Below are 26,351 nucleotides of genomic sequence, written 5' to 3'. Positions count from 1 at the left end.
ATAGATATAGATGATAGATAGATAGATCGATAGATAGAAAGAAAGAAAGAAAGAAAGAAAGAAAGAAAGAAAGAAAGAAAGAAAGAAAGAATCTTGATCTTCTCTGATGTTTTGGGGTGGAGGCTTAGGAAGATGAACAATTCACATAGAACCCCCATCCTCCACTCTGGAGCCCAGGGTACCTGGTAGCTTAGAACAAGGTCCAGCAGAGCCACCCACAGGGGCCTCACCCCACATCTGTGATGAAGGGCAGGAGGAAATGAAGTGAGCAGACATCTGGGAATTCACCATCACGGTCTTCAAATGCTGGGAGAGTAAGCCGCTCCCTCAGAACTCCCCACATCCCTTCAGGTCTCTCTCACTCAGCATGGGAAGTTGCAGAGCCTGGAAGCTCATGTCACCAGCTGGTCTGGCAACTGTACTCTATGCTGGCAGCTGAGGGGCTCTGGACCTCGGGCTTGCTAAGTATATCAGCAAGGGCATGGCCTGGGTTCTGTTGGATCCTGAGTGTTCCTCTTGGCCTCTTTCCTCTTTTCAGAGGCCAGTCACTCAAGTAGCTCCTGTCACCTGGAAGGCTGAAAACCCTTGGATAGCACCAGGATCCCACTAGAGGGCTCTAGTCTGACAGGAATTGGCTTGGAGCAAGAGTGGCCTGCTGGGTCCACCGACACCCTCAACCTAGCTCTGCCTGCTCAGTCCCCCAGGCAGACTCTCAGGCCATAAAGGTCATTGAAGAAGGAGTATCACTTAACAGAAGAGGAGGGCAGGAAGCCATTGCCAGCTACAAGTCCTTCAAAAAAGTGCTCCCAGAAGCAGCTGCATGCATATTCAGGACCTTACTGTCAAAGTCCTTAGTCCCTAAGGACTCCACGGTCCCTACACGTCCCTCGCAGCAAGGATGGGCAGTTCATTTCCCCTGAGACCCAGAACTTGCAAGCAAGTTAGGTCAGAGGTGGTTCTAAACACGATGAGTGTGGCACAAATGGTGGGATTTCAGGCCCTTTTATGGGCTGGGAGGGGACCTTGTGCCCCTCTGGCCTCCCCATACCACGTCATGCCAACTTACCCACTCTGGCCACTGTCCTTGGAAACGCACCTAAGGCTGAGTGGTAACAGAGCCATAGGGACAGAGAGAGGAGTCTAGCCTGTGTCGTCGTCCGAACTGGGTCTGTTCCTCTTCTCACCAAGGAACACATCATGATGAGAAACCAGAACCTGGTGGGGTTCAAGCTCCCCGAACTGAGTGAAGCTGCAGAGCAGGACAAAGGTAGGTTGCTGGGGCCTCCTTGCCCCCCTGCTTGCCCTCCCTGCTTACCCTCCCCCCTTGCCCTCCCTTCTTACCCCCTGCTTGCCCTCCCTGCCTGCTCCCCCTACCCCCCCTGCTTCCCCTCCCTGCTTGCCCTTCCTGCTTGCTCCCTGCTGCTTGCCCTCTCTGCTTGTCCCCCACCTTGCTTTCCCTCCCTTCTTGTCCCTCCACACACACACTTGCCCCCCCCTGCTTGCCCTCCCAGGACTGGCTAGTCCACTGAGTCAAGGGTGTTCTACATGCGAACACTAGATTTCCCATCAGTACTTGTGCCTAAGTGGGGGAAGCCCATTGAACAGCCCACTGAGGCAGAGCATGCCCAAGTCTGTCTCCTTCCTGCCACCCCCAGCCATGGTAGTGACAGTGGGTCTAGAAAGTGCCCCAGGCCTGAACTTTTGGCATTGCCTTCCCCCTCACACCCAGGAAGCCACCCAAATAGATCGGTTCCTCTTTTCAAGACACCAGCGCTCTCTCTTTCTAATCTGCTGTCACCACAAAGTCCACAACCCAGCCCTGCCCTCCAGGGCTTTGCTCTCCACTGCCCCCACACTCTACCACACTTCTCTGAAAATGAGGCAAGAGGCCAGACCCTCCCTGTTCCCGCCTTAGTCTGAGTCTGTTCTTCCCTTGAGTTCTCGATGATGTCTCAGTGTGAGCCCCAGCTGTTCATCCCCAGCTGTTCATCCTGGCTCTGCTACTGACTGAACAAGCTGCCGGGCCTCACCAGATCCAGTCCCCACTGACACCTTGTAACACAGGCTGTCATAGTTGCCTTGAATGTTATCAAGGAGTGTACATGAATTAACATATTTACAGTGTACCTAGAACAGCACCTGGTACATGTCGCAATCCCTAAAGTAGAGGCCGCAAGAGTCCGTCTATGTGTACACATGTGTGTCTTACACATATTGTAGGCTGCATGCTTACAACGGTGCCTGGCACTGAGAGGCCCTGAATAAGTATTTATGAATGATCAAATGGATGAGGTTGTAAGAGTTCACAGAGGAGTTTCTGAGATAGTTACATAAAAGTGACCTATCACCAGAGCGCTTCATGATGGTCAAAGGAGAAGGAATGTGTTCGGAGGGATATTTCTAGAAGGGCAGTGTGTCCTTCCCTCTTCCCCTAGGCCTGTACCCTGTGGGCACTCACCACCTTGCCCCTATGCTTTGTATATGCTCTGTTGCCATTACCCCTGCCTTCTGAATCATTGTGCCTGTGTCTTAAAGTAGTGGGTAAGTCCCCTGCTCTAAAATCCCCCCTTTCCTGGCTTATTTTGTATTTATGTCTAGATCTTATCTTTGCTTTTGTTGGCATTTAGTAATATGTTAAGTGGTGATGTATACAATGTCATATATAACACACATATGGCATTAACTTTACGGTTTCAGTCATTTTCAGCATGTGGTTCAGTGGCCTTGAGTCCAGTCATGGTCTGTTGGGCAGCCGTCACCACTGTCCGTCCACAGAGCCTCTCATCTTCCCCAATTGCAGCTCCACATCCACAAGACACCAGCTGCCCACACCCCTCCCCCAGCCCCTTGCCGCCACCATGCCACTTCCTGTTTCTGTGGATTGTGCCTTCTCTAGGTCCCTCACATAAACGAGGCCATACAATATTTTACCCTACTTCTCTTTTAATGTCATCTCAGTAAATTCTCTCTAGCATTTTACAGACTAAGTCGTTTGGGACTCTGATTCAATCTTCTCCCAGGAAACTAAGAGGCAAGGATATCTGCTTTCATCTGACTGTTAGGAAACTGAGGCCCCAAGAGCTACTGATGTCATCACGTGGTTAGCCATCCCAGGAGCAGTTCTCAGACATGTTTTAGCTTCATTTTATTTTAAATAAACTAATCCAGAGGAGACCAGCTCATGGGGAGCAGGGCAGTGACTGCAAGACCACTTTCTGGAAACTTCTGCCTTTCTCCTGTGGGTTCTAGTGGGTCCCAGGCCTCAAAGAGCACCTTTGGAAAGGCACACGCCCCCTCACACTGTCCATGGCCGGTGCCAGTCATCTTATAAATTGCCATGTGAGATTAGTCTGGGTATCACTGGGGAATGAAAAATTCTGGGCTGAAATACAATGACTAATGCCTACACAGCATTAACAAGGCTCCCAGAGGTAAAATCTCTAGGAAAACATTTTTAAAGGCTAAATTATTTTTAAAATATTGACCATCTTGAGCCCGGTGTGGTGGCAAATGCCTTTAATTGTGGAGGCAGAGGCTGGAGGATCTCTGTGAGTTCAAGGTCAACCTGGTCTACAGAGAGTTCCAGGACAGTCAAGGCTATGTAGCAAGACCCTGCCTTAAAAAGCCAAAACAAACAAAGAAACCATCTTGGAGTTAGGGAGGAGGCTCAGGGGTAGGTGTGCTCACTCTACAAGCATGAGGTTCTGAGTTTGAATCCCCAGCACCCACATAAAAATCCAGTTGTGGCCACAATACAAGCCTGTAACATCAGAGCTGTGAGGGATAGACACAAGAGGGCTGATGTGGTTAGCTGGCTGCAGCTTACCTCCAGAAACCTCAAGGTATAAGATAAAGAGTGCCAGAGCAAGAACACCCAACATCTTCCTCTATCCTCTGTACACGTACATGGATTTAAACCACATATGTTTATAAATATGCATATTCACAAAACATTAACCATATTTAGAGGTATCCTTCTAAATGTGTCTTCTTCACTTCTAATTTTTTTATCTAAACACTACAAAAACCTCTTAAGATTTTCTATACATGAGGCTGGAGAGATGGCCCAGCAGTTAAGAGCACTTGCTGCTCTTGCAGAGGACATGGGTTTGCTTCCCAGCACCCACATGGCAGCTCACAACTGTCTGTAACTATAGTTCCAGGGAGCCAAACCCTCTTCTTGCCCCTCCAACACCAGGCACCTATATGGTGCATAAGCATGCAAACCACTCACACACATAAAGCAAACAAATCCTTAAGAAAGCTTTAATACATAGCCCATCACAGTTTTATTTTTCCCAGTATGTATCATTTTTCCTAAGTCGATTTGATGGTGTAGATATAACTTCCTTTTAAAGATTTGTTTCACTGAAGTTATCATAACTAGATGTATTTAGATTTCATATTTATGGCTGAATGGTTCATATTTCCTTCTGTGTGACCATCTCTATTGTAAAATATTTCAGGTGTTTATAATTCTCCATGTGTTATAAACAGTTTTGTCTTTGTGCTTGTGGAGTTGTTTTGTTTTGTTTTGTTTTGTTTTGTTTCTTCTTTCTTTCTTTCTTTTTTTTTTTTTTTTTTTTTTTTTTGGTTTTTCGAGACAGGGTTTCTCTGTGTAGTTTTGTGCCTTTCCTGGAACTTACTTTGGAGACCAGGCTGGCCTCAAACTCACAGAGATCCACTTGGCTCTGCCTCCCAAGTGTTCTTCTTTCTTTTAAGAAATTCCCTTGGGATAAATTCTCAGACTTGAGTGTCTCTGGATCAGTGTAGATATACTCACTTCTTATCAAATGTTCCAAATGTTTGTGTATGTTTTTCTTCTAAGCACGACAATTTCTGGATTTTGTCTTGATCTGGTCCTTCTGACCAGAATATAGTAGAGTAAGAAGCAGGCGGTCATTACTAATGACAGTTATAGCCAGGTATGGTGGCTGATCTTGGTTGTCAACTTGACTGGATCTAGAATCAGCTAAAAAGCCAGTAAGCAGTGTTCCTCCGTGGTTCTGCTCCAGTTCCTGCCTTGAGCCTCTGCCCTGGCTTCCCCCATGATGATGGACTGTAACCTGTAAGCCAGATCATCCCTTTCCTCCCCATGTTGTTTTTGGTCAGTGTTTCATCACAGCAACAGAGAAGCAAAGTAGAACGTGAGACATGAGGGCACATGCCTGTAATCCTAGCAGGCAGGAGGACTTCAAGTTGACGCCAGCCTGGGCTACAGAGTCACTCTATATTTCTTTTCTTAATTTTTTTTACTTTTTTTTTTTTTTTGGTTTTTCGAGACAGGGTTTCTCTGTGTAGCTTTGTACCTTTCCTGGAACTCACTCCGTAGCCCAGGCTGGCCTCGAACTCACAGAGATCCGCCTGGCTCTGCCTCCCGAGTGCTGGGATTAAAGGCATGCACCACCACCACCCGGCAATTTTTTACTTTTTTTAGACAGGGTTTCTCTGTGTAGTTATGGCTGTCCTGGAACTCTCTTTGTAGACCAGGCTGGGTTTGAACTCACAGAGATCTGCCTGCCTCTGCCTCCCTAGTGCTGGGATTAAAGGTGTGTGCCACCATAACCCAGCATGACTCTATGTTTCAAAACAAGCAAATGAAAAGGATGACAGTTATAATGTGCTATTATTATTACTGTAAAATGACACTTTGTTTTTATTTCAGTTGATTTTCTAGCATGCTCAAGGTTAAAATTTTCTTTTTGGTAGTAACTTTTTTGCTTTATATATATCCATTTCAGGCCTAGATTATTATTACTTTTTGGCTGTTAGTAATATATGTGACATCTGTGCATAACAGGTATGAACACTTTGAATATTTTCTTAATGTTTAAAATTATTTTTTTATTCTTTTATGTGTATGGATGTTTTGTCTGCATGTATATCCATGCACCATGTCCGTACAGGGCCAACAGAAACCAGAAGGCATCAGATCTCCTGGAACTGGAGTAACAGACAGTTGGAGGCATCATGTGGGTGCTGGGAATCGAACCCAGATCTTCTCCAAACCGCTCAGCCATCTCTCCAATCTCCAATATTTAAAAACTTTTTAGTTTATTATTTGTGTGTGCTCACACGTGTGTGTGTGTGTGTGTGTGTGTGTGTGTGTGTGTGTGTGTGTGTGTGTGTGTATGGGCATGCATGTGCATCCCCACACACATGATATGCACACACCATGCTTCACATATTTATAGTTTCATTTACCCATGTTTATTTTACTAATACCTCTGACTTCATCTTTTTGTTGTTGTTGTATTTTGTTTTTTTGACACAGGGCCTCAGTGTGTAGCCTGGAAGTCATTATTTAGACCAATATTATTAGACCAATGGTCTTGAATGCCCTCTGAACTTCATTTTAAGATATAGGTATTTTAAGACTTAAGAGCTCATTTCTGCATTAACATTTTAATAGTGTCTAAATTTCTTTGTGACTTAAAACAGTCACATGTTACATTCATATATATTTATGGGGGAGTAAGGGTCCTGTTGGTTGTTGTTGTTGATTATGTTTATTCTCTTTTGTTTTATATTGTCTTAATTTTTGTTTTGTTTCATTTTTCTTTCTTATCTTTTTGAGACAAAATATCATTCTGTAGCCCAAACTGACCTGGAACTATCAATCCTTACTCCTCCACCTACTGAATGCTGGGATTTACAGATGTGTGCCACCACATCCAGCTTAGCTCTGTATCCTGGTCAAGAGGGCACATTTTAATCATGGCTTTAATAAGACTGTGTTCTCTTGTACAGTGAGATTAGTCTTCCCTACTTGCTTTTCTTCTGCAATGTATGCATTAATATTCTAGACAGAACCAAATCAAGATCACAGAATGAGCAAGGAGCTATGAGACAGGAATCTACACACCAGAAGTAAATGGAGTTTTCCATTTCCTGACATCTGTATGCCTCCTTCACATTTGAAATTTACACCATCTTGTGCACCACACACGCTGGATTCAGAAGGACTGTCTAAGCTTTACTTGCTTTGCAATTTATAAGCCATTGCTTTACTTCCTTTGCAGACATTCAGCTCTCCATTGGACAGGTATAGGTATTTCTTTTTTCCCTTCCAACGTGTCTAATGTTCTTTGCATATGGCTCTTGTTACACTCTGTGTTACCTCATTCTCTTGTTTCTTGGTAACCAAGACTCTCAGTTCACTAGATTTTCTGGTGGATCAGTAGTGGTAGAGATGAATGTGGCTTGGTGTTACACACTTCCTGTGTCACAAATACTGCTCTTAAACAGTAGAGCACTGACCCCAGTGACTGTTAAGTGACAGAAGCTAGGATGATTATGCATGCCAGATGCTGTGCTGAATGTTTGACCCTGTCAGACTCAGTGCTCACAATAATCATGAGAAGCAGCCTTAGTGTGGTCACATGACACACAAAAAGTTGAGGTTTATAAAGGCCATGGTGATGTGTCTCTCAACTTCAGAAGCAGGATCAGAATCTAGATGTGTCTAACTTCTAAGGCTTTGGCCACTTTGCAGAACAGCTTTTCTTTTTGAATTTATAACGCAACCTCCTGTTCCTTTTATTTTTATCTGGTTCACCGTCATCGTGGTTGTCCTCCTGCCCATGGGAGGTGATGAGCATCTCTCTGCACCTGTGTGTGCTTTATTGCTTTGGCAACGATCTCAAACTTGATAATAGTGATAAGGAGAACATTTTGTCTTGTTTCTCTTTTTGAGTGAATTTTAGTGTGTTTTTCTCTCTCTTATTACATCTTATTAAATAAATGTACTACTTAAAATTATATTTCTATGCTTTGATATAGAGTATATGTAATCATTATAAACATGATATTGTCTAGTCAGGTCTCTCTGTCGCTGTGATAAAACACTGACCAAAACAACTTGGGGGCAGAGAGGGTTTGTTTGGCTCACATGATCACAGGCCATCATTTAGGAAAATCTGGGCAGGAACTCAAGTAGGAGCAGAGGCAGGAAACATGGAGGAAAGCTGCTGGCTTGATCAGCTTGCTTTCTTATACCGCTGAAAACCCGCATTGGGCTGGACCCTCCCACACCTATCATTAATCAAGAAAATGCCCCTCAGAGATGTCCAGAGGAAAGTCTGATAAAGACAATTCATCAGTTGAGATTCCCTCTTACAAGGTATGTCTCATTTGTGTCAAGATGAAAAAACTAACCGGGAGGTATTATTTAACCTTTTATTATATATATTTATAATTATATAATTTTAAATTTTTACATATTTTTCTTTCCCAAATCTTAAAATTGGTGTTGAAGTCTATATTTGTTGAACAGATTATATATCATCCAATTTATTTAGTATTTTTTGTTTCTTTTCCTTTTGTTTTTTTATGGGTACTTGGCATATTTTCTTTCATAGTCACCATTCAAGTCTGTAACTGTGTTTGTTTTTAAGTATCTGCAACTTTTCTTGGATTGGGTAAAATAAAATCTGAATTGTTGGGACCCAGGGAACCCAGACACACTGTATTATCATTCACTTTCCAGTTATAACTCCAGAGTAAATCGTTCAGATGTTGGCTAGCTTTGCTCCACCCAGCATCCAGGGATCCTCATGTCTTTTTTGCTGTCTATCCAGCAGGCTCTTGGGCAGATCTGGAGTCCCATGAGAGGGAGAAGAGACAGATTCCAGAGCAGGGTGTACTGTACCGCCTCTTTGGTTTCAGTTCTGTAGCAGCCTAGCTTCACTGGCAGCAAAGGAGGCTGGGAGCATGATAGCCATTCTTAAGCCACATTCAAACTCCATTCATGTGGGTAGAGTTTAGTGGCTGGCTAGGTACCGGTCACATCATTTTTCAACTTAACAATATACCTAGACACTTTCCCACTTAATACCTATGTAGCTTTAAATTTTTTAAGTAAAAATTAAACTGATATATATTTATTTCCCCTCATTTCTCTACTATAAACAATGGTATAATGAACACTCTCTTACATATTATAGAAATGCTTGTTTTCTAAGGGATGTCATCTTGTAAGTAAAATGGGTGGATCAAAAGGCATTTATATGTTATGTGTGTGTAGTGTTGTGTGCATATAGTCAAACTTTCCCACAAATTATGTTAATCTAGATATACACAGTCCGTAGCAAAATCTCACTACCTAATATTAATAGACTAATCACTGAGTTTTACAAGTAAGTAGGTGAATTTGACTACTATAAGTACCCAATTTTCAGAAGAAAATTATGCTGGAGAGCTGGCTCAGTGGGTAAAGCGCTTGCTGAGCAAGTGTGGGTACCCAAGTGTGGATCCCCAGAACCCATCAGAAGCCAAATGCTGGAGCACAGTTCTGTAATCATGGCACCTCTCTCTCTCTGTGTCACACACACACACACACACACCATTAAAAAAAAAAGAAAGAAAGAAAACAAAACTAACCCTGGTGGGTGTTCAATGAATGAACACAACCTCCTATTCTTTCAGGTCTAGGGTGTGAGGGGTTAAAGTTTTGGGTTTCACCGTCTGCTGGATGCTGAGCTCTGGGCTAGTTTCTTATTCCTTTGGCACCTCGGTTTGCTTACCTCTGTGGCGGGGATAATTATGGCATCTGCAAACCTCACTAAACAGGTGTACTGTTTTGTGCGATCCTAGTCTTTAGTTCAGTTAGAACCTGACATTCATTGTGATGACTGTTGCTGAACCATGGAACTCTAGCTTGTCAACTATATGTGACAGGACAGCATTGGGCTGCAGCGATCCACAGACCCCTTCCTACCCTCTACCCAGAACAAAAGGATTAGGAGTCCTCTGAGCTCTGGCTCAGAGAATATTTCCAGACTCAACTCGACTCTCTAGTGAGGCTTGTTGGCCATTCCTGGGAGACAGGAAAGGTCCTTCTCAGAGCATTCTGGAGTTCTCAGAAGCTCAGCTCTTTCAGTTTCTGAGGACTCTTTTCCCTGATAAATCTGACCTTCCCGATGATTCAATCTGTTCCCTTCTCAGGGAACATTTTGCAAAATGTGTTACTCTTTGGTCATTATTTCAAGACAAAGATATGAGTCTGATATGGTCCACTCCTTGGGTTGTTATTTGGGAGTGTGATACAAAACGTGAGGGTGGGACTCAGACCATAACGTCAAGGAGACAGCCTTGCTCCAGCAGCCATTAATGTTCCATCTGTCTCCTAACCACATTCTCGACTCGTTGATAGGCCATATGGTGTCTAGAGTCCCTGCAGTGCACTTTTGTTTCAGAGGCCTCACTCTGCTTTCAGGATGAGCACTGGACCCTTGAAGGCCCTTCGAGGTTCTGTGGTTAGCCCCACTCACCTCCCGAGCATCATCGAGAACCACTCTCTCCCCAGCTGTCAACATTGGGTTTTCCTTCTGCAGCTCCTTCATCCTCCATCTCTCAGCTGGGTACACACTTTCCCCTCTTTATAGAGGATTTTCTTCTCTTCTTCTTTACCCAGTGAGCTGCCATTTTGGATTCTCCTCTGATGTCTCTGTTCTCTTAAGCCATAAGCCCTGAGAGGGACAGCTGTGTGACAGTTTTGCTCAGCAGGGAATATATCTTTAGCTCCAAGCCCCCCTTGCCGGGGACATAGTAATTACTCAACAATTAGGGAAATAATTCATGAATGAATGGACTTACCTTCACTATCTGTGAGAAAAAACCCAAGGGTAAATGGAGTCATTATAATATATCACAAGACAAGTTCAATAGTTGTGCTATCTAAGGGGTGGTTGGCCATCTGGATCAGGATTCTAAGGTAGGTGGATGGTCCTTCTTTATACCCTGAGGCTGAGCCACAGTCCCATGTCTCACACAGGGAAGATGCCTTCCTGAGAAGACAGATGCAAAGAAATTTGTTCTAACCAGTGGCTTAGCCTTGGAAGATAGAAGAGAGAATGTTGCACCAAAATGTCCCTTTCTCCTCAAGTACAGAAGGAGTCAGGGAGGAAGGGGAGAGAATATACTAGATTTATCTTTCTAGATAAAAACATTACAATTTAATGAGTTTAAGTTGAAGTGACGTGAAACTCTACAACTTGCTGAATCTCTGTAATCACTTCCTCCAAAGAGGAGAAATTAGTTTTGACCATGTATTAGGAAATACAGTAAGGGTTTAGAGTTGTGGTGGATTTTCCTGGCATTAATGCTTTGGTTTTGGGTAATTGTTCTAAATTCTTTACCCAGCATAGTTTGGGTCACATATGGCAAGACATAGGGGCCAAAAAAAAAAAATGTTTTGAGAGAAGTTTACACTCATAGACTTTCTAGCATAGGGGACACAGTACTGCCTGGGCCACCTGGGAAGGGACCAGGGTCAGTCAGAAGATAGAAGATGGACGGCAAGCAGTCTCAGCCCCTTTACTGGGGTTTTCATGGTAAGGGGTGGGCTGAGCAGAGTTGGTACCCCGAGTAAGCTTAGGGTCAGATCATCATCTGAGTAATTTTAGCAGACTGGAAAGGAGAGAGGTGTCTGAGTGTTGGCTACGTGGTGAGATAAGGCAAGGATGAACACTGGCTTGATGTGTGTGAGATGGATAAAGGAGATGCTTGGGAATATAGGTTCTAGACTGGTTAGGTTGGTTTAGATGCCAAAGGTACACTTAAAGGAGGGTTTTCCACCTCGCTCCTGGAATTAGCCAGCCTGGGAGAGGCAGTCTTGCCCAGATTAAAAAGATCTCAGAGCTGGAGCATGGAGAAAACAACAGGAGCAGAACACCTCGTTAAGCATTTTCTTCGCCTGCATCGTCTTGCTGCTTTCCTGTCTCTGCCTGTCTGAATGCTGAATTCTTCTTTGTACATCGTCCGGCTTATAACATTTACACTCCACTCAGCAACCAGTTTTCATAGTTGTCTAGATGTGTAATAGTTTCACCCTGAACCACCAGTTCCTTCCCGTGGCTGACCATTCCTATGCATTCTAATTTGATTTATGTCTTACTTAGCTGTCCATCCTTATCTAGTGTTTTCCCTGGGAAGCAACCACCAGAGGTGCTCTGTGCCCCAGGTGGAGCATATTTGACAATGTTGTCTTGGTTAACACTAGCCCACATGGCTATAAAATTCTTGGCTAACTCCTTCCATTGTGTTCAGTGTTGTAGAGAAGCTCAGGGCAGGCTGGTTTCTGGTGTCCCTTAGCCCTCATGTTCCCTGTATGTGTCTTTATTTTTTTTTTTCTGTTAAGAATAAAAAATGTAGCATTTCTTTAGAGACATGCCTTAAAAACAGAAGCATCATACGTACAGTCAACCTCCAAGTTCGTCTCTCCCCTCCACTGAGGACGATTTCCCCTGTTTTGTCTTTAAATATCTTGTTGTTAGATAAAATGGTCAGTAAGGTTCAGCTTAGGGTCCACCTCTTTCCATCTTTCTTTTCCTCTGTGCATTCCTTACGGTCATGAAGTCTGTCCCAAGCACCTTACTATCTCAAGTGAAGCTGTCTACATGTCCTCATTTTCAATGCACTGTTGTGTTCTCAGCTTCTTCTTCATTCTGCTCTTCATCTTTAATTTGTTTCCTTAAATAGGAATCCCTGTCCGTCTATGTTTGATCTTCTTATCCTGTTCTGGTTCCTTCTTCTTCTTCTTCTTTTCTTCTTCTTCTTCTTCTTCTTCTTCTTCTTCTTCTTCTTCTTCTTCTTCTTCTTGTTTTTGTTTTAGTTTTTTTTTTTTTTTTTGAGACAGGGTTTCTCTGTGTAGCTTTGTACCTGTCCTGGAACTCACTCTGTAGACCAGGCTGGCCTCCAACTCAGAGATCCACCTGCCTCTGCCTCCCGAGTGCTGGGATTAAAGGCGTGCGCCACCACCATCCAGCCTCTGGTTTCTTCTTTGGATTTTTTTTTCCAGGTTCTAATTTCTCCTAGAGTTAAGCATTGACAGTGTATATTTTGCAGAGAAATGCAGTTTTGCTTTTTCCTGTGTTCCTTGCATCTCTGGGTCCATCCTGACATCTGCCTCCTGTGTATTTCCATTCTTCCTTCCCTTCTACCTTCTGTCTTTCCTTCCTCTTTTAACTCTAGTATTTTTGTCTAGCTGCCATGTCATTCATTTTCATTTCGGTTCTTTCTGATCGGCCACTTCTACCTGGTTCTCCTCCTCTCTTTGTGTGCAGGCCAGGTCCATTTTCGTTCACTCCCTCCTGCCTCGCCTGAGCTCTCTGTGTCCTCCTCCTCCTCGGAGGTTTAGCTGTGGACTGGTGCTTGTGTGTGCATCTTTGCTGCTTGGGTGGGAGGGAAGGAGAAGTGTAGGCGAAGTTGTGAGCGGCAGCTTTGGTAGGACTGCCTTTCTGCTGCTTTTCTAAGTGTTCAGAGTCCAACACTTGAGTTCATTGTGCCAAGTTGGGCTATTTCTGTCCCTGCGGCCGGGGATTAGTGGGGGTTTGGAACAGTTTAGGATAGAAACATAGCGAGAGTCTGCATAGATGTTTATTGTTCAGACTTGACGCAACCCTTCCCAGGAGCCATTCACTCTTCTACCAGGCCAAGGGAGGAAAAGATAGACAAAATCCCAGGACTTTGGCCACTGTGTCATTTTCCAGAAGTAGGACTTGCCGGCATGAGATAGCTTCAGCTGGAGCTGTCCAGATGTCTCCTGCCACTCACTCCATCAGAAAAGCCTGCTTTATTTGTTGATTTTTAACCTCCCATTCTGGTAAACCCCAACATATTGTTCAAGGTAAGTCATTCTGATACAATACCAGGCACCCATTGCTCCTTCCTCTCCCCTTTCTTTCTTTCTGACTTCCCTCCACAGGCTGCCTACTCACTCTGTCCATTTCCTTCCTTGTTCTGTGCTCTGGCGTTCTTTCAAGTTTCCCTCTTATCCAGAACCCATTCTTGAGCCAGATGCTGAGAGGCATGCTTGTAATCCCAGCATGCAAGAGGCTGAGGCGAGAGGACCACACAAGCCAAGGCTAGCCCAGACTATATAGTGACACCCTATCTCAAAACAAACAAACCCAACAAAACCCCTGTTCTTTGAGGGAGGAAGAAAAGGAGTCTCACGGGTGGGGGCACATATTATTTCTAGGAAATTCTGTCTTTAGCCATTGTTTTTTTAAATACTGCCCTTTTCTGTATTTGAATGTTGTTGTATGAAGAGGTGGGGTTTTGTTTTTGTTTTTGTTTTTACACTTTTTGGTTGTTTATTTGGTTGCATTCAGGAAGATGGCGTTTGGTCATGGTATCCAGTTACGGGATTGCTATTTTACAGGAGCTAGAAGCCCTAATTAGTTTCTTTCCCCTGTCTACCCTCATTCCTCTTCCTCCTCCTCATTTCCCTCAACTTAAAAGATATTTTTAGACGGAAGCCTCTGGTGTGTCCTTCATATGACATTAGATTTGTTATGTTTCAGTTACACACACAGAGTTTCAGGAGCTCCCTGCCTAACTGGCTCTCTGCTAAGTGTGGTAGAATTATAGAATGAAGTCACAGCTGGCACAGCTTTGCCACTTGACACATGGAACTCTCCATGAGCAATAAATGTGAGCAGAAAGCCCAAGAGTTGGCAGGTAGCTAGAGTAACATCTAGTCTAATGTTTCATATATATATAAACCCAGAGACGCAAGGCTGGCTGTTCATTCCCCGACAGACGGTTCTTAGCCTTCATTTGAATAACTGAAATATCAGGGAACCTGTAATACCATTCTGTTATCTGAAAGGATCAAATTGTTTCAAACTTATCTACTGAGGCCAAGTGTACCCCCTTCCCTCCCTGCTTGGTCTCCTCTGGTGATAGTTGTCCCAGCCTTAACTCCATTTAGACGATTGCCATAACTCTGTCTTCAGTCCTGATCTCTAGCCTAGCCTGTAATTCCGGAAAATAGACAAGCAAGTTTGGAACACTGTTAGGTCAAAGGCCCCAGAAGACAGTAAATATGAGTAGACTGCTGCATGGAAATACAGAACACTTACTCTGCAGGATATGGATCCTGAACTGGCTCAAACGAAAGAAATGTGAGGCTTTTACTTCACTCTAAATATGCTGTGACTACACAGTAAGTCACAGCAAGCCTACTCTACATGGATGCAAAGGTCAGTGCCAAGGATGCTGGCCAATGTCCTGTTGTCAAACTTGCTAGATCTAGATCTCTCTCTCTCTCTCTCTCTCTCTCTCTCTCTCTCTCTCTCTCTTTGTCTCTCTCTCTCTCTCTTTGTTTTTTTGAGACAGAGTTTCTCTGTGTAGCTTTGTGCCTTTCCTGGATCCCATTCTGTAGCCCAGGCTGGCCTTGAACTCACAAAGATCTGCCTGCTTCTGCCTCCCAAGTGCTGGGATTAAAGGCGTGCACCACCACCGCCCGGCTACATCTAGGTCTCTTAAACAGCAATAAAGCAGAATATGTATAGACCTGGGATGGTGTCTAGAGAGCATGAACTGTAGGATTCCCTAAAGAGTAACTGAGAATAGAAGACAGATCCAGGAAAGGCTGGTTTGCAGAGATACAAAAGCTGTTTCAGCAGAAGAGAGATTTATGGTTTGCTCTCTCTGTTTCCCGGATACAACCCTGCATCATTTCAGGAGGCAACAAAGGCTGTTTGTTGGCTCTGTTGACGAGCAGGCATCCGTATTTCTGAGATCTGTGACAGGGCTGGTGACCTTAGTTTTATCCTGGAAAATACCCGCTTATGTTACTATTTGGTGGCAAACCAGATGTTGATTTCTAGGTAGGACTAGAAGACAGCACTTTTGAATTTATTTGGGAAACAATTATCAGTCAAGAGATCCCTTGAAGAGCCTGCCAAATAGGGAGGTTTTCTCCAAACACCATAATCCAAGAGCCAACCAGCTTCCAGTTGCCATTACAACTAAACGCTGATGTATGCTCTAACACATGCTCTGACAGTGGAGAGTTATGGGAACAAACAGCTGGGGACAGACAGATGTTGGTTTGCAGTCAGGCTGTGTCATTTACCATGCCTGTGATCTTCAGCAAGCTACCAACTGTAATGAGCCTTGTATTATCCACCTGTAAAATGGGATGATTGAGAAGCAGCTCATCAGGGCTCTGTGAGGGTAAAGTAAGGTAGATAGATGACAATCGTAAGCATGTGACAAAGTGTTTACAAGTATTGACCATTTTCCTGAGACCTGGAACTAGCTGCTAGTTGATTTCAAACAGGCATCCTCTAAGGAAGCACTCTTATTTTCCAGGGGTCTCTTCTGAACTCACCCCAGCAACTGAAGAAGAAGAGTCGAAGAGTGGTCTGGATGTGATGCCCAACATTTCTGACATACTGCTGCGCAAACTGAGGGTTCACAAGTCACTCACTGGAAGGTAAAATCAGAGCATCAGCTTTTGAAGACCTTTCGGGGGGCGCCCATGTTAGAGCTGGGGTGGATCACAAAGGAGTATCAGTCTTGGTTCTTATCCCAGAAGGGATACAGTCTAGTGGTCCAGGCAGGGCTGATGCATCCAAACACAAAGTACAAGCATGAGCCAGGTTGGTATTTCCAATGCCAGGAGTATACGGGATTCACAGGCAAGAACCTTTGAGGACAACAGAGTCACCAGAGCTGTGAGAGTGGTGGGCTTTGGGCCACAGGGGACATGGTTCAATTCAATGAACCTTTTGCCTGTGAGACACACTGTATATGGAGAGATGTACAACATCCAAAATCACGTGAAGAACTGAGCAGACTTCTGTTCACAGGGAGGGAGTGCCTTTTTTCCTCCAGTCTTGGCTTCATTGCCCTTATGAGAGTCGGAAGTGTTCTGTCACTGGCAGAGTGTGCTAAATGAGACCATGTATGGGCAGGGACTTGGGACAGTGTCAACACAGAGCACATCCTTGAGAACTGGATTGGAGAGTAAAGCGTAAGGATTTGGGATAATGAGGTTGCTAGGAGGACCATGAAGCAGGCTGATATAGAGAATGGCATCAGAGTGAGGCATGAGGAGTCAAAGAAGGCCGTTATGATGGGATAGTAAGGGGTTCAGGATGCAAGAAGCCACACATGCAAAGGCCTGGTGAATAGCTTTCCCAACAAAAGGAGTAGTTTTAAGAAACAGCAGTGAGACAACTGGCAATCACATGCCAAAGAGTGAAGCTCCCATAGTACACAGACACCTGGCCCAAAACGGACCACAGACCCAAGTGGAAGGGATAATGCCGTAGAACGCTTGGGGGAAAACTGCAAGAGGCAAGCCTTAGGAGCGATGAGCTTGAGCTAGTCCACGGCTTTAGACAAGACAGGAAAAGCACCTGCATAAGGTTTAAAAAGAAGAGGTGAAAAGTATGTCACCATCATAGTAATCCTGATAAAAAGCCTGCGCTGTCAATGCTGTCTAGCAAATGAAAAGCAACACACAGAACGGGGACAAATGTATTTACCTGGTAAGGTACATGTTTCTAGAATCTGCAAAGAATTCTTATAATTCTATTAAATTTAAATAAAGTTTCCCAAAATAGGCAAAGAATTTAAACAGATAAGTTAAAGAAGGCACACAAGGTTTACCTGAGAAGACACTCCATTACTCCATTGTCTTGGAGACCCATGGTTCCATCTCCTTGCTGCCTGCGCAAGTCTTGAGCTCTGCCTTAAGAACTGGCTGAGCCATGTAATCACTTGGCTGACATCACACTGCCCTGTTCCTTACTGTATATATTTTGATGTGTTCTGTAGTCCAAGGCAGAATGTGTCACCAAAGTAGAAAACTAAGCTTGCTGAATTAATTATGGAAAGATGTAAATCTCATGTAATACCCAAATGAACCTAGCTGTCGGAGGCACATTCAGAGCACTTTGATAACCCCCAGACAGTATATGCCTGCTCTACATAACAATGAGAGAGTGTATTGACCCTCAGAGGACAGGGCCTGTGGGGTGGGGCTGTGACAAGAATTGAAAGCATCAGATGCCTTTGCTGTTGTTTGTCCCCATGCTCTGTTTTCTGATGGCTTGATGGCCACAGGGTCTTGCTGTCTCATCCTGACAGGAAGGCTCTCCATGTCCCTTGTCAAGGGTGAGAACCAGCCCTTTGCAGAGAAGGTTGACCCCTACCTTTGCTCTCGGGGTCCCTCCGTACCCATCCAAGGGAGGAAAACTGTGTTTCCTGAGAAGTTTATTGATGGCCTGCTTGCTTGCCAAGTCCTGTGACGCGAGTTGGACCCCTTCTGGCCTCCCCACCCAGCACAGGAAAGCATCTGTGTGGTATTTACGTTATCTGGGCTTCCAATGGGCCCAGCTTGAGTTACTAAGTGCTGCACTGGCAGCCACATGGAGTGGGTGTGCAGATAAGGAGTCTGCTGACTGGGACAGGCTGTGGAAACTGCACAGAAACCTCTCAGGTCACCTCTATGTCAGCTGGTACTCACTTGCCACCTTGACTCTGGGCTTCGGAGAATCTCGCCACAATGAACACTACCAACCCTTTTCTTATCTTGTGGTTTCTAGACAAAATGGATGTTTGTCACGGTCTTCAGAGTCTAGGAAGGAAGATCAGTCTCTGCAGTGATAGAAGCCCCTCAAAAGCTACAGTTCAGATCAGACACATAGTTAGTAAGTGAAAAATTCATGTGTGTTTTCTGATTACTCACAGCCTGGGGGTGAATAGTAATAATAGCCAAGGTGTCATATACAGCTAATCCGAAGTAGGCATTGGTTCCAGGACACACACAGCACAGATACCAAAATCCAAATGCTCCAGACCTTGTACAAAATGGCACAGTACTTACATAGTCTATACAACCCTCCCATACTTTAAATGATCACTACAGGATTTATGATAGCCAATATAGTATAAGTTCTATATAAATAGGTGCGATTCTGTGCTGTTTAGAGAATGTGGCCAAAAGAAGTCTGAATAAATTCTGCATAGACACAATTTGTTTTAAAGTTTTCAATATAGAGTTGGTTGGTTCCAGGAATATGGAACTGGTGTGTGTGAAAGACTACACTGTATCTACATACACACATACTAAACACATATTCATGCATACATGTGTGTATGTGCAAATATATATACATATATGTATATATATATATATATATATATATATATATTCCTTATAAGGCTTACATAAGGTAGCTGTTATTATTCTGATTTTACGTATGAGCAAGTTGGAATTTAGAGGGTTCATAGTGATTGTCCTGGAGGGCTGACCCCAACACCTAATGTTTTCCACACCACCTCTGTAAAGGTCAGTGTCTCACAGAGGACAGAGGAGACAAAGAAGATTCTGGATCCTCGTTCTCTCACAAACTCTGCTCAGTCCTTTTCTGGCAGTGCATGGTCATCCAAAGTCGCCTTCTGCTTTAGTTAATGGGTTGGATAATGCTCACTCGTGCGTTTTTTCTCCTTCACAGTGCCCCTCCACTCACTGAAAAGGAAGTTGAGGTAAGTGATTCAAGGGCTTTGTGAGATGTAGTGACTCTCTTTGCTGAGGTTTATCCAAACATTGCTTCCTCCAGCCTATGGCCTCAACATTCTTATACAAGAATGAGAACAAGTGACTGTAGAATGTTCTGGATCTTTGTTCCCAGCCCACTGCTGAGTTTTCCTTGTCTGCCTCCATTTAAGGAAGATTTTGACAAGTCTTGTTGGAGGTGAGAAAGTTGCTGATGCCTCCACCTTCAGAGACTGTTAATGTCCCATGATGGATGGGTTTCTATTATTTCAATTTTTTTAAAATGTGGCCAGACTTCAAGCTTGAGACTTTGTTCTGGAGGACAAAGTTGCTTGTCCCTGAGAGTTTGGGTAGCAGCAGGAAGGCCAGCTCAGCTGACAGTGTGAAAGCTGTTGGTACTGCCTTCCTTGATCTGACCATGACACCCTGTGGGCCTCCTTGTGTCCATGCTGGGTGATGGGTGAGCTGAGAAGAACTTTCATTCTGGTGAAGGGACAGATGGACAAGAAACATGGCAGAGGTGAGGCAAGGAGGACTGGTGAAGTGGACCAGATAAGTAAGCAAAGGAAAATAGACAACCTGAAGTGTCTACCCCAGGTAGCACAATGACCTTGAACCAGATGCTATTACTGAAGTGTGCTCACAGCCCTCCAAGCAGCTGATGTCCCAGTAGCTCTGCAAAGTGGACAGAGCAGGACTTGAAGCAGAAGAGAGACCGGGCAATAAAACATCTCACTCAAGGTCCCAGACTCATTACCAAGAGGAAGAGTAGGTATAAATATTCCAACTGACTTCAGGACCCTTTGAGTCAGGCATAGAGAGCTAAACATTGAGAATTGTTCACAGCCTGAGGCTGGGTAGGAGAGAATCCCCATCACTGGGCTGTGAGTCGAAGTCCACCCCAGCATCTGTGGAGATTGACCATGGCAACTCATTTAATGCCAGGTCCTGTCTTCAGATGTGTGCTAGCATAGCCCTCAGCACGGTGGGAGTAAAACAGACTTGAGAACCAGGTCATCTAAGGTCAAGTCCTTGCTCTGCTACCTCTGTCACCTAAACAACTTAATGATGTCTCTAGTCTTGGTCTCTTTGCCTGTAAAATGGGTGTAGGGGTCTTCACTCCAGAGAGTTGTTGTGGGGTTAAATGTAGCAAGGTTTACAAAATTCACAATGTGATGAACAATAAGGGGTTATTTTCAGTAGAACCACCATCATCATCTAGGGGTCAGTTCTTGTCTGGAGATAACTGCCATTGGCTATGTGATATGAACTTCAGAAGCCAGAGTCAGTGACCACCACAGAGTATATGAGCCGATGAGGTGGCTTAGTGAGCAGAAGTATATGTAATGTAAGCCGCCAACCTCGTGATCTATGGTACCCAGAAAGAACCACCTCCCTGAACTCTGCACGTATGTTGTTGTACACACAGACACACACACAGACACACAGACACACAGACACACACACACACACACACACAGACACACACAGACACACACAGACACAGGCACACACACACAGACACAGGCACACACACACGCACACACAGGCACACACACACAGACACAGGCACACACACACACAGATACAGGCACACATACACACAGACACACACACACAGACACAGGCACACACACACGCACACACAGACACACACACACGCACACACACACACACACACACACACAGGCACACACACACACACACACACAGAAAGAGAAAGGAAGCAAGTTGCTCCTCCCACTTGCTTCAGGCAGGGCAGATGAAGCAATTGGAATTGAAGGCCCCTTCCCTCATGCCCTTCTTATTTCTTGTGTGGAGTCCATTTGTCTATTTTTCTTCCCAGTAGTAATGTATTGTGGTGAGTGGTATTAATAGGATGAGCCTAGTTCTTGGTAGCTTCCTATTACCCTAGGAATTCCATATCTGATCAAACACCACCTTTAAAAACTTCATTCTTGGGTGCTGGAGATGGCTCAGTAGTTAAGAGCACTGGCTCCAGAGGACCTATGCTCAACTTCCAGCACCCACAGGGTCGCTTACAACCATCTGTAACTCCAGTTCCAGGAGATTCAACTCCCTCTTCTGGCTTCCGAGGACACTGAACTCATGGTGTGCACACATACACGCAGGCAAAACACACACGCACACAGAATGTTTTAAAAATTAAAAAAAATAATTGTTCCCATATGGTGTGTTTCATCTTGGACTGGACTATTTATTCCTGGAAGTTTATCTTGACAGATCCATGCCTGGCCTTGTCTAATCTGGAAGTTACTTAAAATTGACATAGGAATTAGAAATAGTGAGGGTAGAGACTGAAGTTTGCTTTAAATCCACAAGCCTGAAGCTCACCTGGCATTTCTTTAGATCAGAGGTTTCATGCAAACCTCCCATTCCTCTCTCCCCCTCTCCCTCGTCATTCCCACACACAGTAGATCTCAGTATGAATCCAGACTGCTTACAGGGCCAGCTGTACTGAAACACGGGCGCTCACGTCACACTCTCGATTTGGGGAAAGGCAGAATGCTATTGTCTGATGGTTGCATTTGTCCTCTGCATCTCAAGGGTTGCCATTTGTGCATTTTTGTGTATTTCACTGTGAAGGGGGGTCATCTGCACATGGAGGCCTTGGTGACTAGTTCCAAGGACTCTGGTAAAGGGCTTGAGCAAGAATTCCACCTGCAGCCTTGCTGGCGGCAGTGACTTCTCCCAGCACCTCTACCACACTCTTGTTCCCAACAGAACGTGTTTGTACAACTGTCCTTGGCCTTTAGAAATGACAGCTACACCTTGGAATCTAGAATTAACCAGGCTGAAAGGGAACGCAACCTGACAGAAGAGAACACTGAGAAGGAACTGGAAAACTTCAAAGCTTCCATTACGGTAATTAAAGGGGCCTAGTTTAAGAAATCCTTGCAGAGCCACAGTCTCCAAGGGTGAGGCCCAATATCACACTTCTCTCACTAAGCAGTAGTGGAAGTTGTCTCTGGAAAGGAGAAAGGAGCCACAGTCCTGACAGAGCCTTCCGCAAAGGACAAGAAGTAGCTGAGACAAGATCCTGAGGGTTTGGGCAGCTCCTTAGGAGGGGGGCTGGTTGGCTTAGATATGACTCCTTTGAGACCAGCCAGATGTAGTGTGTCTCCACTGGGCTTCTCCAATATCTGGAAGACACTGTGGCCTGGGCTGTGTCGGAGTTTCTTCTCCTAGCCAGGATGAGACCCAGGGCTTGTCTCCTGAAAATGAATCCAGCTTTGGCATGCATCGGTCAGCTCCAGCTGCTATAGTAAATCACCATTGGCCTGGGTGGTTTAAACAACAAACACCATGTTTCTCTTAACTCAAGAGGCTAGAAGTCCAAACTTATGGTTCCAGCATGGTCAGGTCCTTACTGAAGCCCTCTTCAGACTTGCAGACTACCAGCCTCTCATTATAGCCTGACATGGGGAAAGAGAATCAGAGAAATTTCTGGGGCCCCTGATGTGTGAGCACTGCTCCTATTCACAAGGACTCCACCCTTGGGATGGCGTCACTTCCCAAGGACCCACTGTCCCTCCTGAGCATTGGGGTTAGGTTCTCAACATGCACATGTGGAAAAACAGTTTGGAAACTCTGAGTGATGCCCCCTTGTCATCCCTCAGTCCTCAGCATCCATCTGGCACCACTGTGAGCACCGAGAGATCTATCAGAAGCTTCTGGAAGACATCGCAGTCTTGCATCGTCTGGCTGCCCGCCTCTCCAGCAGGGCTGAAGTAGTTGGGGCTGTGCGCCAGGTGAGCCCTCCAGCCCTGGGCCTTGCTGGCTGACACTGTTCCAACTGTAGTCATTAGCACCATGACCCAAACAGGGACAAGAAGAGGCACCACCCCCTTGATGACCGGCTTAGGCCAGGCATTCTCTATAGGTTGTTGAGATATTCCAACATAGCTGGTGCCTATTAACGCTGTCAAGTATTCCTTGGGGGATTTTCTGTGGACTTGGGAATTTGAGATAGACTATGTACTACCTTCCTTCCTTAGAACTGGTCCACCACAGTTAAGTTAGAGAATTCCCTATGAAAGAAGTCTATTCAGCTTTTCCTGTGTGTTTTGTGAATCTGTGTGACTGACTCCTCGCTCGTCATTGTTCTCACAAAATACATACTCAGATCCTGCAGAACCAGTGCTGGACAGCGCAAGCTTCAAGTGAAAGTGCTGTTTCGTTCAGTCCACCCAGTGACCCTGTAAAGTGGCCTCCATCCCCCATCTCTGTCCCCAATGAAGTTGCATATTCTCAGGAAGACAGCTTCCAGAGAAGAGAAAATCCCAAACAGTCCAAATGTTTTGAGTCTCTCTATCATGTCGCAAGTGGAAAACAACTAATTTTCTATGACAAGACACAGCCAAAATGCACTAAAAATGTGTAAAATTATCTCTGGGCAACATGTATAATAAGATGAATAATGTATTTAGACTTGGGTCCTACTCCCAAGCTACTTCATTGTGTATGTGCAATATATCCCAAACCTGACAGAGCCCCAAACACTTTCAGTAAGTGTTTTGGGTCAGGGATACGGAAGCCAACACGTTAGTGAGTGGCAGAGCTGGGTGCAGGCTCGGGTTAGACTCCACATCTTGGCCACTCTGAGTCCTTGAAGCACATGGGGCCTCCACACAGTGTTGCAGTGCCCACTGCCTGAGTTCCCCTCCTGGCTGTCTCCCTCATTCACACTGTGGCCTTGGACTTCACAGAGCTCTCCACACTTGAGAGTCACTCTGGGCTGTAAACCAGGGGTGTTTACGACATCTGCCGTGTAGGACTAAGGCAGTGCATGTAGCTCCTCTGTAACGCTGTTGTAACAATGTCCTGCCACACTGTGTGTGAGTGGATGTTCTGAGGGTGTGTCCCCAAACATTGCCTGTGACACGAAAGGCAGCCAAGCCACCAGGCTGACCCACCCTGTGTCTTTCTAGAGAAAGAGTGCCCGACTCAGCAGTGTGACCTAGGAAGCAGTCCAGCTTGGGGTAACACCAGAAGGATGCTAGGGAAGTGGCAGGTCTCAGTCCCACATGGGTGTGGGGACCTTTATAGGGAAACACCTCTAGTACAGACAGTGCCTGAGCTAAGTCCTCTTGGGGACCTTAGGGAGTATGGGGGTGGGGGAAAGGACACCTCCAATGTATGGAACCCTTCCAAATATGTTTCTGGTTCCCTATGTTATAGATTCTATTTTCGCCCCTCTTTTCTTTATTTTTACTTATTCATTTTTAAAGTTTTGTTTTTATACATGTATGGGTATTTTGCCTGCATGTATATCTGTGCACCATGTGTATGCCAGATGAGGGCATTGGATCCCCTGGGAATCCCTGTCTGGAACTAGAGTTAACAGACAGTTATGAACTACCATGTGGGTGCCGGGAATTGAACCCTAGTCTTCTAGAAGTGTAGCTAGTGCTCTTAACCACTGAGCCATCTCCAGCCCAATGATTTATTTCTGAGACAGGATTTCAGTATATAGTCTAGGCTGGCCTCAAACTCGTGAGCCTAAGGTACAGACATGCACCACCATGCCTGACTTGTATCCTTCTTAAAGTGGTCCTCCACCCTGCCTCGCGGTCCCCTGTCCTGCCATCTGTGTCCTCACTGGTTCCTTTGGAGCAGCTCCGACACTTGTTCCCCGTTGCTGCCCTGCTACCAGTCTACTCCTGTCCCGCCTCCACTCACACACCGTCACCCCTCACTTGAACACGGCCAGTAATTCCTCTTTTTCTGCAGAGGAAGTCAAAATTCCTTCATCTAGCATGTTAAGTTCTTCACGACCCAGCCCTAGAGCACTTCCTCCCAGCAAACACAAGGGCTTCTTGACTTTTTGTTTGTTTTATATGAAGCGGGATGTTTGTGCTGTGCTGACTTGCAGAAGCCCTTGGATAAGCTCAGTGTCCCAGCATACTATGGAACGGTGCCCACTTCCATTCTAAAAGATCCCTGTCTGGGGGATAAATCTTCTGTATACAAGTCCTATGAGGAACTGCCTCTGCCTCCGGAGGCCTAGAAGTTCCCTGGCCTTGGACCTTTGTCTCTCCTGCCCATGTCCATGTGCCCACACCCCACATCTGTGCTCCAGGCCATCTCCACCTATTCTCTCCTAGAGTAAAGCAATCCCTTCCTCCCCTTACTTTGACAGTGTGTGGCTGCCTTTCTCTTCCCTGCACACAGGTACCAGAGTCCACCTCTCAGCCCAATGCCACAGGCAACAGACACCCAGGACAGACTCCCCTCTGATGGCCCCTGGGCCCTCTCTACTCTGGCAGCCCAGGACTGAGCTCAGAGCAGTCAAGTGTGGACGGTGCTCTTTCTTCAGCTGTCCCCATGTGTCCTCCTTCCCTGCAGGAAAAGCGTATGTCAAAGGCAACGGAGGTCATGATGCAGTATGTGGAGAATCTGAAGAGAACGTACGAGAAGGACCATGCCGAACTCATGGAATTTAAGAAACTCGCAAATCAGAATTCAAGCCGCAGCTGTGGTCCCTCTGGTAAGGAACTGGGCTTCTGTCCTTGTTGTGAGATCGGGTCCTCAATGGCTTTCAGCCCACGCCACAGGGATCAGGACAGCTTCAGGGCTGTTTCTGGCTGGAGGACACTTCAGCACTTCTGTCCAGAGCTGCTCATTGGGCCTTTACAGCTACTCCAGTGAGGTGGGGGTCCTAGAATCAGAAAGCATGAAGGCTACCAGGGGCCTCCCAGCTCCTGACAGTTAACCAAAGTGGCTGATGGCAGACACCATGCCCGCTTTGTGAGTGACCCCAGGCCCTATAAGTCTTTGTGCTTTGGGAATCACCCTTTGGGCATCACCTGCTAAGAAATCTGGGTTTTATTCTGGAAAGCATCAGGGATCCAAGGATTTCTATCAGGGAAATGGATGAGCATGTTCCTGCTGAAGCGGCATCCTCTAAGCGTAGTACATCAGTTACAGAACTGGAGCAAATCAGCTTTCCTAGTCCAGACTGGCCTCAAACTCATGAGACTGCTTATTTCATTATGTCCAGTGGAAATGGCTAAGCATTTTAGTCAAA

The 26,351-nt window shown here is 45.3% G+C and overlaps 1 protein-coding gene across 2 annotated transcripts in view; it reads left to right on the top strand.

The window, feature by feature from the left end:
- Positions 1 to 26,351, top strand: part of Irag1 (inositol 1,4,5-triphosphate receptor associated 1) — a 113,158-nt gene that overhangs the window by 61,688 nt on the left and 25,119 nt on the right. For both annotated transcript variants that reach the window (XM_036201392.1, XM_036201477.1), the window contains 6 exons: positions 1,189 to 1,267; positions 16,105 to 16,228; positions 19,260 to 19,290; positions 22,046 to 22,186; positions 22,942 to 23,073; positions 25,670 to 25,811. In XM_036201392.1, coding sequence (XP_036057285.1) covers positions 1,189 to 1,267; positions 16,105 to 16,228; positions 19,260 to 19,290; positions 22,046 to 22,186; positions 22,942 to 23,073; positions 25,670 to 25,811 — 649 coding nt within the window. The remainder of the gene's footprint in view (positions 1 to 1,188; positions 1,268 to 16,104; positions 16,229 to 19,259; positions 19,291 to 22,045; positions 22,187 to 22,941; positions 23,074 to 25,669; positions 25,812 to 26,351) is intronic.

The sequence above is a fragment of the Onychomys torridus genome, chromosome 1 (genome assembly GCF_903995425.1).
Source record: "Onychomys torridus chromosome 1, mOncTor1.1, whole genome shotgun sequence".
Taxonomy (NCBI): Eukaryota; Metazoa; Chordata; class Mammalia; order Rodentia; family Cricetidae; genus Onychomys; species Onychomys torridus.
Note: the sequence above shows the minus strand (reverse complement) of the source record. Positions and strands in the feature narration are given on the sequence as shown.